Here is a 14,704-nt window from a genome sequence, read left to right on the forward strand (position 1 = left end):
TGTCTTTTTACATCTTAAATCAATTTTTTTAAATCCTTTTAACGAGTTCGGTTATGGTAGTCTAGCAAAGTTCAAAGTTTACCTAAATAAATGTATATATTTAGCTATTTTGTTTAGGTCATTTTGGTCCTATAGTTTCTATATATAGTTGTAATGTATTTACACATCTCTGACTTTCAAATATTAAGTTTTAGTGTTCCTGATTAAAGTAAATCTAGAATTAAGCGCTTCAAAGGCATGAAATTTATAAAGTGTTTTCTTCATTCATTAGCTAGCTAGCTTAGTTAAATTTGTTTACAACTTGACTTATAAATATCACGTACAAAATGTATATTTTGGGCAATTTAGATGGTGACGTGGTTTCCAAACTTGTCAATTGTCGAAGTTTTTTGTTGACCTGTGGATAATATAATCAAAGTACTGGAAGTACTGAACATCGGATGACCGCAAGTTCTTGTGGATGGTCACAAGCACTTGTCTCAGAAAAACAAAAATCACATCTCTATACCTGAAAGTGAGGTTAAGGTACATAGATATATTTTTTTCTGAGACAAGTTCCTGTGTGGATGATGAATAAATGACAGGGAATTCAACCTCACCGTAATAACTATTATATTGTAGTGATTCAAATCAGTATACTCTGGTTTGTTGTTATATATTATATTAATATTTAATTGTATATAATATATAGTTACATGTATATATAATTTTCATCCATTTGTATAGCATTCTATTCTTGTAATAATTCGATTTTTCTAATAGATTGGATTTGAGTAGGCATTCATATTTTCCTGCAAAATGTTCTTGAGATATTCTTCCGCATGTGTTAACACAAATTTTCGGTATTCTTGATTTGTTATTGATATATATATTTCTCATGACAAAACATTTTTATATCATTTATCTATGTTCTTAAAAATTATTTTCATGAATATTTATTGATGAAATTGATATATAACATATGTTAAGGAATGTTATTTTGCGTTGGGTTATCAGTCAAATGTCTGTGGCAACAATACACCAGAATGCCCTCACGTTCATCCGATGTACAAATGATAAGATGCCATTGATTTACCATGAGACAGTTAAGTTCCACCAGAGTCCAAATGATGTAGATGTAAGCAACTTTAGGTCACAGTGTACCCTTCAACAATGAGCAAAACCGATTCCACATAAAAGTCCTCAACATGATCTAGATGTCTTTGTGGTTTTATTACGTTGTTTGGTTTCTATTGCTTTGATGGTTTACCTCATAACTCATCTTATTCAAGTAATCTTAAGGAAGTAATTTGTTTGTATGTCTTTAATTTGTACCCATTTAGGTTTGGATGTGTTATTTATATACATGTACATTTATCATAAGATTATATAGATGGGAAATATACATCTTCATGTTCATTTGGAATAGGTCTTATCATGTGTTTAGAACTAATTCTTATTTGTAGTAGAATCATAATTTGACCACAAACTTATGTCTTAATCTTAAGATAGAAGTTCATGTACATGAAGTCTAAGTATACTGAAATGTTCATGACTTACGATCTATCAATTTTAGTCGTAAGATCTTTTTTGTAACATGGGCCTGTTCTGATTATCATACAAATTGTTCCATATTGTTTATAGTGAATTATTTTATATGTAAACACCAAAGGCCATTCAATAATGTCTAGTAAACGGTCAAAAGGAAATTTCTATTTAATGTTTTAAATGGTTTTACATATGAATTTATAACAGATTTAAATATAACATAAATATTTTTGAGTACATGTACGTCAGAGCATTCAGAATTTGAAAAAAATATATTGTCATTGGTCATTCGAATTTCAAAACTTTGATGTTGAATTTAGTGATTCATAATACAAAATGTACATGTAATAGGGAAAGGAATAGTATTGGTTTAAATCATTATCCAGTGCATTGAACTAGATAATGACACTCTTCTCAACTGTTTAGTCATAAAGTACAGAATGATGTAATATATATATTGTTGAAATAGTTAAATTCTAAAAGTGGTGAAAATGGAAAAAAATTTGAAAAATGACACCCTTTAAATGATCAGTCATGGTCTTCCTTCAGTAGTCAATTGACCTAAAGAAAAAAAAATGACTGCAAATAGATAAAGATTGCTGTCTATATGTAAATCTGACTTGTAAAGTTGAGAAAACTAAACCCTACCACAATGATGACATTGTTTTAGTTTGTTAGAAACTGATAAGAACTGAATACTTCAGATAGAAGCTATATATATCGGGTAATTGATTGTTTCAAGTTCTTTCAAGAGTCCTAAATAGTATCTCATTAATCTAACAAGTCATTTGACGTCATGATTTATTTACAAACAGCCATCCATGATTGATTAATCAAATTCGGAAAGATTGAAAATGATTTTCACTCATGGAAAATATCGTATAGCCCACATGGTTGAAAGAGATTTATAGATTTACAGTTAGATAGGCTTCCTTCATTATCATGGTTAATTGTATATTTTTTTGATTTTTTTTTTTTTTTTGTGTTTACTTGAATTGCAACTCGATGAAATAAAATCTGAATTATTTGAAGTGTTTCAGTAGATAGGAAGTATTTTTATTGATTGAAAATAAAGTTAGTTTTTTTCTGGTATCTTTTATTTATGTTTACATGTCAGAGTCAGATATATGGATTGATGGATTTATGTGAAGATTAAAGGATACAATATTTATTATACACTATATAAAGAAACTTAGTTCTAATGTCTTTGACCTTATCTAACCATATCTTACATTTGTCAAGTTTGTAGTTTAATATTGCTTATTTAAATACCAAAAGGGTTTAGTTATTTGAAAACTGTCCAACAACACTTGTCTCGGTTGATATATCAAAAGTCTGAAAGTTTCAGTTGAACAAATGTCATTTAACTCCTCTGACATCTTACGCAATGCTTTGGTTATGTCTTTAATTATAGTAACTTTAGAAATTAAAAATGACTAAATTAGTATTCTTGTCATAAAAAAATATTGCATACATATATATGTCTGCTAGGGATACATGAACCTTTTCAGTAGGAACACTGTTTAATCATTAAGTATTACATGTATTACAACATTCTCATAAACAACTTATTTCTCAATAGATAATATACAATAATAATACTTTAAAGATACATGGAAAAATTAATACAGGTCCCTCCGTCTGTACCACTTCAGGTTAAAGTTTTTGGTCAAGGTAGTTTTTGATGAAGTTAAAGTCCAATCAACTTGAAACTTAGTACACATGTACCCTATGATAAGATCTTTCTAATTTTAATGCCAAATTAGAGTTTTGACCCCAATTTCACGGTCCACTGAACATAAAAAATGATAGTGTGAGTGGGGCATCCGTGTACTATTGATACATTCTTGTTTAAAGATATTAAGAAATATAGGGGTTGATTGGCAAATATGAAATAAAGCAAATTAAAGCCAAAAGAATTACAAATATTAACAAAAACAGAAGACAAATAGCATTAAGCAATAAGAATGTTTTTATGTTTTTCAGAACGAAGCTTCCAGTACCAATGTTTGACAGAAATGATTTCAGTATATGGAGTATACTAAAGCAATGTATAGGGAAGGTTTGTATATATATAAAGGTTTGAACGTTGTTTTCAATTTAGACTTGTTTATATATATATATATATATATATATATGTATATATATATATATATAACAGTATTTATTATTGAGTCATACATTTATTTCAGTTTGAATTGGTGTGATTTAAGTCTACTAGCATGACTAGCTAGATACACAAGAGGGTAGTAATGCCCTTTACCTTAGGGCGTCAAACGGTCATTTTCGGCTACCGTTAGTGTTAAATTGGTTAAAATTTTACCATGATTCGTCAGAGGTCTCAAATAATTATTACCGTTATTTTGGGAAAAAAATTTAACATGATTCGTCAAAATCAGTCGAATTTTTTATCGTTTAAAAGAAATTGTACATTTTATCATCATGCACCAAAAATAACCGTTAACGTCATTTGGCAAGAATCTATACCGTTATTCGTCATGAAGGTACCCCCATTACGACCCTCACACTAAGGACAATGTTCACTTTAGGCCAAACAGGACCTTGAATTTCAACTTTATCATAAAATATCAATTTTTTTTTCTTGAATGGATCTATTTTAAAAGCCTTTAACTTCAAGGTTAAATAAATCTCTTCATAAGAGTTTATTCTAGACTTCAAAGTCAGCACAAATTGGATTTATTGTTACTATGATTTTGTGCATGTTTGGTACCTTAAAGCTTGAGGAAGTCCTTGGCAGCATCTTACAATCCAAAATTGTATAGTTAAAAGTTATAAGTCATTGCTTAGAAATTAAAACTGTTTCACAAATTGCTTATTATAAATAGAAGTTGTGGTAACGTCAATGAGATGTTTTGTTCATGCAAGTATCCGACCTTTTTTTACAGGATTGTAAAATTTCAAGTACATACAATACTTATAGGAAAAGTCTTCTTTAAATTCTCTGATAATAATGTTTAAATAAGATATGATAAATAATTGAATATATTGCTTAATGAGTGTACTCCTTGATATAAATAAAAGGAGATGTGGTGTGTACATTTTGCTCATCTTTGAGACAGATACCCAACAACACTAATCTGATTTCCATTTTTGACATTCCTTTCAAAACTGTACTCTCTAAATATATACTATAAGGGATTATGTTGAAGTAATGTTGACAGTCAACTTGACCAGTGTATTTTTGTCTTTTGACACGATGGCCATATGTAAATATGAATAATTCAAACAAAGAAAAAAAAACACCATAGATAGCTGTGAAGTTTGTTGGATTAATCAGACTAATGGAAAGTAATTGTGTGAGATAATGTATCAGACAGACCTATAGATGATAATATATATAATCTGTTGATGTATTTAAACATCTGTCAGTGATATAGATAATGATATTGACATGTACAATGGTGTAATATTGACTAATCATAACAAGATTTATGTATCATTGATGTTTTGGCTAACTGGTTATGATTAAATGGCTACTGAAAAGTTTCATAAAATGATGGATCAAGCTTATAATGTTCTTATGTTGTACTGTGTTACACCACTGTTAGGGGGAGGGTTTGTCGCTGTCAAACATGTAACCCTGCCACAGTCTGTATGTGACTTTCCCAAGTCAGGAGCCTGTATTTTAGTGATTGTCGTTTGTTGTTGTTTATCACATTTTTTTTTTTTTCGTTTATTATTATGTACATAAATCAGTCCATTTGTTTTCATATTTGAATTGTTTTACATTTGTCATATTGGGGCCTTTAAAATTATAGCTTACTATCATGACTATGCAGTATGGGTTTTGCTAATTGTTGAAGGCCGCATGATGACCTATAGTTGTTAACTTCTTCATTGTTTGATCTCTGGTGGGGAGTTGCCTAATTGTTACATCATACCATATCTTCTTACTTTTATATTCAAGAAACTGTTTAATACTACAATCATAAAAACACTCTGAAAACTATGATATACAGGTAACTCTCTTTATCTCAAACTCTCTTATTTCAAAAAGTGAAATGTCTGTCCAAGTTTAAAGATTTGCATTAGTTTACTTCGAATATTTCAAAATTCCTGTTAACAAATTATTGTCAGTCCAATCAACTTTAAGATAGCAGCAGTATTTGATAAGATAATGTTTGACAGCATTGTTTTCATATAAAGCTTCTTATGTGAACCTATGTGCATTAATTAGTTTACTCATATATAGTTTTATAAATAATTTTTTTGTATATCATCACTGGATTTCCAATTTAGACATCTCTATAGACTTAATTTTACAGATCTTCTATCTGTTGTGTTTAATTAACAATTGATGAGATAGGTAACTTTGACATTTACTAAGGTCTTAGATGAAATATGCTTCTAAGGATGGATTTGATTTTTCTTAGGGGATCATGAAAGGAGAATTTCTTAGGGGATCATGAAAGGAGAATTTCATAGGGGATCATGAAAGGAGAATTTCTTAGGGGATCATGAAAGGAGAATTTCTTAGGGGATCATGAAAGGAAAATTTCTTAGGGGATCATGAAAGGAGAATTTTTTAGGTGATAATGAAAGGAGACTTGTGGTTTAGATTAAGTAAGGAATACATGTTAGTTCTGTGATTTTTGTAAGCTTATTAATAAAAGAGGCATCATGTCCTTTCGTTAAAATAAGGAGATGTGGTATGATTGATAATGAGACAAAGTTTGTAAACAACTGTTAATAAGGTCACTGCAATGCCTTAAGCAATGAGCATAACCCATCCCATTTAGGAAGCTTTACAGGCCCAGCATGACTGAGTGTACCGGTAAATCAATTCAAACCAGAAAACCCTGCTTAATCTCTTGTCAATACAGCTATAGTGTTTTGGTATGAAAAGTTTACAAATATCAACAGAGTGTCTACTAATTAAGTTCGCCATACTTATTTTCTTTATGGGATAATCTAGCCCTATGGTGGAACACATGTCCTTTATTGAGGACAGTATGTTAGTCTCTAGTTGTCCACTGCTGTTTTTGAGCTGCTAATATAAAAATAAGAAGATGTGGTATGATTGCCAATGAGACAACTCTCAAACAAACTAACTGCTTTACATTTAGAATATATCATCATGATCATCAAGTCTTCTTATTTTGAAATGATGTTTTAAAACAACAGATATACTGTACTGGACACTTTGATTGGATTGAAATATAATTGTATACTGTTGTTTGTCATTTTGGTAGGTTTTTTCATTTGTTGCCATGGCGATGTCAGTTTGTTTACGACTTCTGAGTTTGAATGTCCCTTTGGTATCTTTCGCCTCTCTTTAGTCAACATTGAAAACAGTGATCAGATATTATGTGGAACAAATTTTACTCTTGTTTATCACTTGCTTTGTTTACAAAACTTTGAATTGTTTGAAATATTCAGGATTTTAGACCCCAGGAATAGATTTACTTAGCTGTATTTGGCAAAACCTTTTGGAATTTTCACCCTTTTTTGCGTTTTGGGCAAAAACTAAAGAAGATAGAGGGATACAGGGATGGGCACGATTACTGACAAATGTAATCGATTAATAATCGATTACTTGAAGGATTTTTGTGTAATCGATTAATAATCGATTACTCTGATTTTTGTATGTAATCGATTGCAATCGATTACTTTAGCAAAAGTAATTACATTACTTTTCGATTACTGTCAATTACATGCTACAAAATTACAAATTAAATAAAGTAAGTTAAACACAAAGTCAATGATGTTGTTCAATGTATGTATAGTGGAAATTTTGAACTTTACAAAAATAGCATTTAAAGCATTGTTTCCAAATTTTATGTTGACAGTTGTTTTCTAGATGGAAGCTCTTACTGTCTAAGGATCCGAAATATTCAAAAATTCTAGAAATTTGGTTTTCAATATGAATGATTGGTGATAAAGTTCTTGCAATGGCATCACATTGCATCAATCACTTCTTTATATTTTAGGTTATCTCCATATTTTTGCATATTTTTGCTGTCATACTGACTAAAGTTAAGTTTTTTGTTTTTACTCATTATTAACAGCTATATTTGAATATAGTTCATTACAATGTTGAAAGTTTACTCTGAAAAAAAACTATAAAAAAGTAGAATAATTAATTAGTTCAGCTAATTTTAGAGATGAAAATTTATGATTTGTAATTACATGCATGAATTAATCCTTTTGTTTTGACAACCTCCCTAATTACAGGCTATAATACTGCCAATGGAGTACAATTATAACCTGGGGCAATATAATGTAAATCTCCTCTTAATTAATTAGACATAATTGAAATCAAAACAAAGTCTTCATCTTATTGATTAGAAGTCTTTGTTCATCTGATTAGTAAAGACAAGAAGTTTGTTGAGAATTTTGTACTCTCATTTCAAAATTATAAACAATTTATATTTTTTGTGCAAAAATTGGATACATGTATCTCTATTTCTGAACAAGAATTTTAATGCATAGCCATTGATTCATTGTCAAAAGGATTTCGTGTACTTTGTAATTTTTATGTCATAACATTATAATGAATCAAATGTTTATCTATTCTAAGCTAAAATTCCAACTATTATTGAAAATTATGCTTTAAGGAATTTTAATACAAATAAGCTTACTACTGCAATATAGTACAGATTTTAACTTAAGACTTATTTCTTATTTAAATCTATTTTCTTATTTTTATATAAAAGGTCTTAAATTATTGACCAGCAAGAAAAGTCATTTGTTTCAAAAGCTAGATATACAGTATAATTTGATAGATCTGGTTGAAGCAGCTGGAGCCAATAGATAGAAACAAGGCATTTGATAAACTCTTAAGTCATATCAATACATTTTATTTTTATCTGTACTATAAAGTGATGAATACATACATAATTTCATATAATATAGATTATATTTCATCAAGCTATTTTACCAAAGTAATCGAAATGTTATCGAAAAGTAATCGATGATTACATCATAATTTTTGCTGTAATCGATTAAATTACGATTACATGTAATCGAAAATATCTTCGATTACAGATTACTGTCGATTACTGGAAAAAATGTAATCAATTACAATCGATTACAGATTACGATTACCCCATCCTTGGAGGGATACTGTACACAGAAAAATGATTAGCAATACACTTAAATTAACTTAAAAGAAAATTTTGTCAATAATTACATTCTAGTCCCATTAGTGGAGAGTATAAAATTGAGAATGGAAATGGGGAATGTGTCAAAGAGACAACAACCCGACCATAGATCCATTGTTGAAAATGCACATTGACCTAGGTGAGCAACACAGGCTCTTTTAGAGCCTCTAGTTTTGTCCTGCTGTAGTCATCGCTAATAGTAAGGATTAACCTCAATTTAAAGGTCACTTTTTAGCTCACCAGGGCCCGAAGGACCCCAGGTGAGCATATGCCATCACTTGGCGTCCGTCGTCTGTCGTCGTCGTCTGTCGTCGTAAACTATTTAAAAAATCTTCTCCTCTGAAACTACTGGGCCAAATACCTTCAAACTTTAACTAAATGTTCCTTAGGGTATCTAGTTTATAAATTGTATCCAAAGTCTTGATCCATCGACAAACATGGCCGCCATGGCTAAAAATAGAACATAGGGGTCAAATGCAGTTTTTGGCATATATCTCAAAAACTAAAGCTCTTAGAGCAAATCTGACATTGGGTAAAATTGTTTAATTGGTCAAGATCTATCAGCTCTGAAATTTTCAGACCAATCAGGCAACACATTGTTGGGTTGCTGCCCCTGAATTGGTAATTTTAAGAAAATTTTGCAGCTTTTGGTTATTTTCTTGAATATTATTATAGATAGAGATAAACTGTAAACAGCAATAATGTACAGCAAAGTAAGATCTACAAATAAGTCTACATGACCAAAATTGTCAATTGAACCCTTAAGGAGTTATTGCCCTTTATAGTCAATTTTTTACAATTTTCATAAATTTTGTAAATTTTTGTAAATTTTTACAAAATATTTTACACTGTAACTACTGGGCCAAGTTCATTATAGATAGAGATAATTGTAAGCAGCAAGAATGTTCAGTAAAGTAAGATCTACAAACACATCACCATCACCAAAACACAATTTTGTCATGAATCCATCTGTGTCCTTTGTTTAATATGCACATAGACCAAGGTGAGCGACACAGGCTCTTTAGAGCCTCTAGTTTGTTATTATCTTGAATATTATTATAGATAGATATAAACTGTAAACAGCAATAATGTTCAGCAAAGTAAGATCTACAGAAAAGTTAAATGACCAAATTTGTCAATTGACCCCTTAAGGAGTTATTGCCACCGAATTGGTAGTTTTAACAAAATTTTGCAGTTTTTTGTTATTATTTTGAATATTATTATAGATATATATAAACTGTAAGCAGCAATAATGTTCAGCAAAGTAAGATCTACAAAAAAGTTAAAATGACCATAATTGTCAATTGACCCCTTAAGGAGTTATTGCCCTTTAAAGACAATTTTACACAATTTGTTCATCAAATTTGCCATGTTTGCTAACATTTGAAAATCTTCTCCTCTAAAACTGCTGGGCCAATTACCTTCAAACTTTAACTAAATGTTCCTTAGGGTATCTTGTTTATAAATTGTATCCGACATTTGTATCCATCGACAAACATGGCTGCCATGGCTAAAAATAGAACATAAGGGTCAAATGCAGTTTTTGGCTTATATCTCAAAAACTAAATCTTTTAGAGCAAATGTGACATGGGGTAAAATTGTTTAATTGGTCAAGATCTATCAGCCCTGAAATTATCAGACGAATCGAACAACCCATTGTTGGGTTGCTGCCACCGAATTGGTAGTTTTAACAAAATTTTGCAGTTTTTTGTTATTATTTTGAATATTATTATAGATATATATAAACTGTAAGCAGCAATAATGTTCAGCAAAGTAAGATCTACAAAAAAGTTAACATGACCATAATTGTCAATTGACCCCTTAAGGAGTTATTGCCCTTTAAAGACAATTTTACACAATTTGTTCATCAAGTTTGCTAACATTTAAAAATCTTCTCCTCTGAAATACAGGTGAGGGATTCAGGCCCTTGAGAGCCTCTTGTCTAAGAAGCACTCTGCTTTCTTTGGTCCCGAGGGTGACTTTTATAAGCAGGTTTGACTGATGTAACGTTCTTATTGATATGTGAAAAATCAAACAAGATTCTAAGGAAAAAAAAACGCTAACAGAACAAGCTATAAGTAAAACCTGAATATAAGGTTAATTACTGCCGATTCCTTTCTAACTCTCATCGGAAATCAATCCCCCGTGGAAGACTGTAAAACACTAATTTATAAACGTTAAACATCATACAATTTGACTTCAACGACAGCAAAAAACTTTCTATCAGTAAATTGTTTAAGGCCATTAATGAGCAAGTTACTACCAAAACGGCTTTTACTAATCAATATGTAAAATGTTTCCATGCATATCGACGAAGTTGATCTACTGTCCCAGGAATATCTCTATTTGCCTTACTAAGTCTGGTGTATTTTTTATGTAGGATGTTAATAGAGAATTATATTGATCTGGTGTTTTTTAATTGGATCATTATTTCCCATGTGTAGATCGATGCTAAAATTAGGGGTTAATGACTTGTAAAGCCACTGGTGTATGAAATCCATCTATATAAATTAGACTACAGTTTAAAAATAATTACAATTAAGATGTTAAACTGAATTTAAAAAAAATTATTTCTAAAAAGAATCTGTTGAGTTGATACGCCAGGTTACTTCAGGCAGTTTATCACGTAAAATAAAATAATATATAAAATTTTATTTGGCCCAGCTTCCTCAGTGATGGTCTATTTACCTTGAAACTTTTGCATTGGTCACACATCAAAGTTTTTGAAGTGAATCACTTGTAAATGGTAGGTCAATGGTATTTAATATGCAGTTGTATTAGGTATTTTGGTACATCTCATTTAAAAGGAGAATATTTGTCTTACCTACTTGTGTTTGAATCTTCAGAAAATTGCACCAAAACTTTCTGCAACATATTTTCTTTTGTGTACAGTGTAAGTACAACAGTACAGTTAAAGAAATGTTTCCAAAATTCAAAGTATTTCAAACAACACATAATGACATTTCATAACTAAAGCTTATACACATACATGCCGGTGCATGGACCAGTCAAGACATGTTCCAAAAACTGTTAATATATATATCCTTTTTTTGCATCTGGCCTTTTTAAGTTTAACCCTTCCATAATCTAAACATTTAGAATAAAATAATTGAAAAATATTTAAAATGCCTCTCTTTTTGTTCCCACACCAATCAAACTAAGAAATGAATGAGAGAGGGGTGGAAAAAATAAGAAAAATAGAGAACTAAGAATAGAGAACTTACAGTATTTGTGAACAAAGAAAGTAATGGTTATAGTTGAGGTCTAGGGCCTACTCTATGACTACTTTGATCATTGTTACATTTATATATTAAGATAAATGTTAGATATATTTTAAGGTGACAATACATACCCATCTTGAAAATGAAACAAAAAAGGGCAAAAAAAAAATATAAATGTCAGAATTGGAGTAAACAACAGAGATTTAAATCAACAACCAGTCCCAGAGAAAAAAAGGCTAAGCAAAAACACGTCATTTTTTATTGGCATATTATTCAATAAAACAATTATTTTGTAATGAATCGATAAATGTGTGGTGTTATTTACTGTTGAAAAACTGTTATTCAGTGAGCCGAACTGTAAACTACTTTTTGCGATTAAATAATTGATTCACATTCACACCATGGATGTAATTGGATATCCTGCATTTTATCATGCTTTATCGTACAATGAACGTATTTAAGTCGACATATAATTTTATCATGCTTTATCGTACAATGAACGTATTTAAGTCGACATATAATTTTATCATGCTTTATCGTACAATGAACGTATTTAAGTCGACATATAATTTTATCATGCTTTATTGTACAATGAACGTATTTAAGTCGACATATAATTTTATCATGCTTTATTGTACAATGAACGTATTTAAGTCGACATATAATTTTATCATGCTTTATCGTACAATGAACGTATTTAAGTCGACATATAATTTTATCATGCTTTATCGTACAATGAACGTATTTAAGTCGACATATAATTTTATCATGCTTTATCGTACAATGAACGTATTTAAGTCGACATATAATTTTATCATGCTTTATCGTACAATGAACGTATTTAAGTCGACATATAATTTTATCATGCTTTATTGTACAATGAACGTATTTACAGCAAAACGCACTGAGTGTGTAGGTATAGGTGATATCTTTGGTTAGCTTGCTTGTTAGCTGAACCGTGAAGTCATTATTAAGTTAGGTAAACTACCCTCCTTTAAGAGTAGACTAGTCAGACCGATTACCAATCTATCTGTCTGTAGGACTGTACTACTCTGAAAGGAGGTAGTATACCTAATTATATAACCTAATAATAACTTCACGGTTCAGCTAACAAGCAAGCTAACCAAAGATATTACCTTTACCTACACACTCAATGCATTATGATGTAAGTCGGCATATCATTTTATCATGCTTTATCGTACAATGAACATATTTAAGTAGGCATATTCAATTCTAGTCCTGTTACTAATGTTTAATGTTCATCAACTACCAAACATAACAATGAGAAAGTTTTGTCATCGAATGTATAAATGTTAAAAGCATTATTGTGGTATATAACAATATATAGTTTCTGTAAAAATTAAAAGAGATTAAATAAAGATAAACCTGTTGTTATTTATGATGATTTAAATTTCCCATGTGAATCCTAAACATAAGCGGTATAATATTCAAGGTATATTGTAAATAATTCAGGTATGAAGGATGTACTAAACACTGGTTTTGTATCATCTATAAATTGTGAATTTGTATTCGTAAAAACAGCATATGGTCAAAAGCAATAATATCAAGCAAAAATTCATCGAAGATAATGAATAATTATGTGAACTTAAGACTAAAAAACTAAATTACACTAAAATTTATTGCTGCAAAGCAACTAAATTTCACTGAAAGTTTATTTTCAGTATAAGCAGACTTTTACTTGATAATAAAAAAACATATTCTATTGTTGAATTTTATGTACTTTCAATTAAAACAAACTGGATAGTGCTGAGTATTCCTGGTTAGGTCAGCCTATCAGTTCCAGGCTAGCAGTAACCCTGAAGTGCCTGTTAAAATTATAAATCATGTGATGGTTCAGGCCTGGATTTCTTAATAATAACTTGGAACCTGTTCAATTTGTAGGAAAATTTCTGACAGTGTTTTCACTTCTAGGCGTATAACCCAGGTAGCAAACAGAACTAGTACTGACAAAAATATTTGTATGGAAGTGAACAGCTGACTAATCTTATGAGTCTACATGTTTCCTGCATACTTTTCTTATAATTTAAACCAACTAATTTTTGCAAGGGATTTATTTTTCGGGACTTTTCGTGAGTAGAAATATAACGTGAATATAAATCGCCACGAATATGTAATAACACCAAGAAAAGTAGAACATCGGGGAAAGTAAATTGCTGTGAAGTCAGCTAGACAGGACTATTCGCGAAATAATGTATAGATGCGAAAATAAGTTGTTAACAGCAATTTATCATGTGGGGTATATTATATGAGCTCAAAGCAAAGCCTTAATGGTAAAAATACACTAGTTATTGTTTATATTTTCAGGAATTATCAAAGATTACTATGCCAGTTGTGTTCAATGAGCCATTAAGTTTTCTACAGAGAATATCAGAGTATTTAGAATATGCTAAATTATTAGAACAGGCCAACTTGAGTGATGATCCAGTAGAGAGGCTAACAGTAAGATTTCTTAGATATATTTGAAACAAACATTCATATTCTGTGTGGTCATCAAAATAAAAATAAGTCCTAGGTGAGTTGTGCTGTGTGCCTTTATATTTCTAACATACAGTGACTTCATATAAACTGTACGGCAGTGCTCTTTGAAAATAAACACAAAACTAAGGCATTATTGAAAGGGAGACTTGAGGACAATTTAATGCAAAGGGGAGACACTTTAAAACAAGAATATCTTGGTACTGTTAATTCAGAAATTAATTGATATAAAAATAAGATGTAGTATAATTGCCAATGAGACAACACGCCACCTGAGACCAAATGACCGATGTTAACAACTATAGGTCACTTGAACAATGAGCAAAACCAATACCG

General features: G+C 30.3%; 1 protein-coding gene across 1 annotated transcript in view; it reads left to right on the forward strand.

Annotated features, from left to right (window-relative positions):
• LOC127723226 (oxysterol-binding protein-related protein 1-like) overlaps nt 1–14,704 on the forward strand; it is a 102,809-nt gene that overhangs the window by 69,756 nt on the left and 18,349 nt on the right. The window contains exons 17-18 of the mRNA XM_052229788.1: nt 3,514–3,589; nt 14,198–14,332. Coding sequence (XP_052085748.1) covers nt 3,514–3,589; nt 14,198–14,332 — 211 coding nt within the window. The remainder of the gene's footprint in view (nt 1–3,513; nt 3,590–14,197; nt 14,333–14,704) is intronic.

The sequence above is a fragment of the Mytilus californianus genome, unplaced genomic scaffold (assembly GCF_021869535.1).
Source record: "Mytilus californianus isolate M0D057914Y unplaced genomic scaffold, xbMytCali1.0.p SCAF_13, whole genome shotgun sequence".
NCBI classification, from domain to species: domain Eukaryota; kingdom Metazoa; phylum Mollusca; class Bivalvia; order Mytilida; family Mytilidae; genus Mytilus; species Mytilus californianus.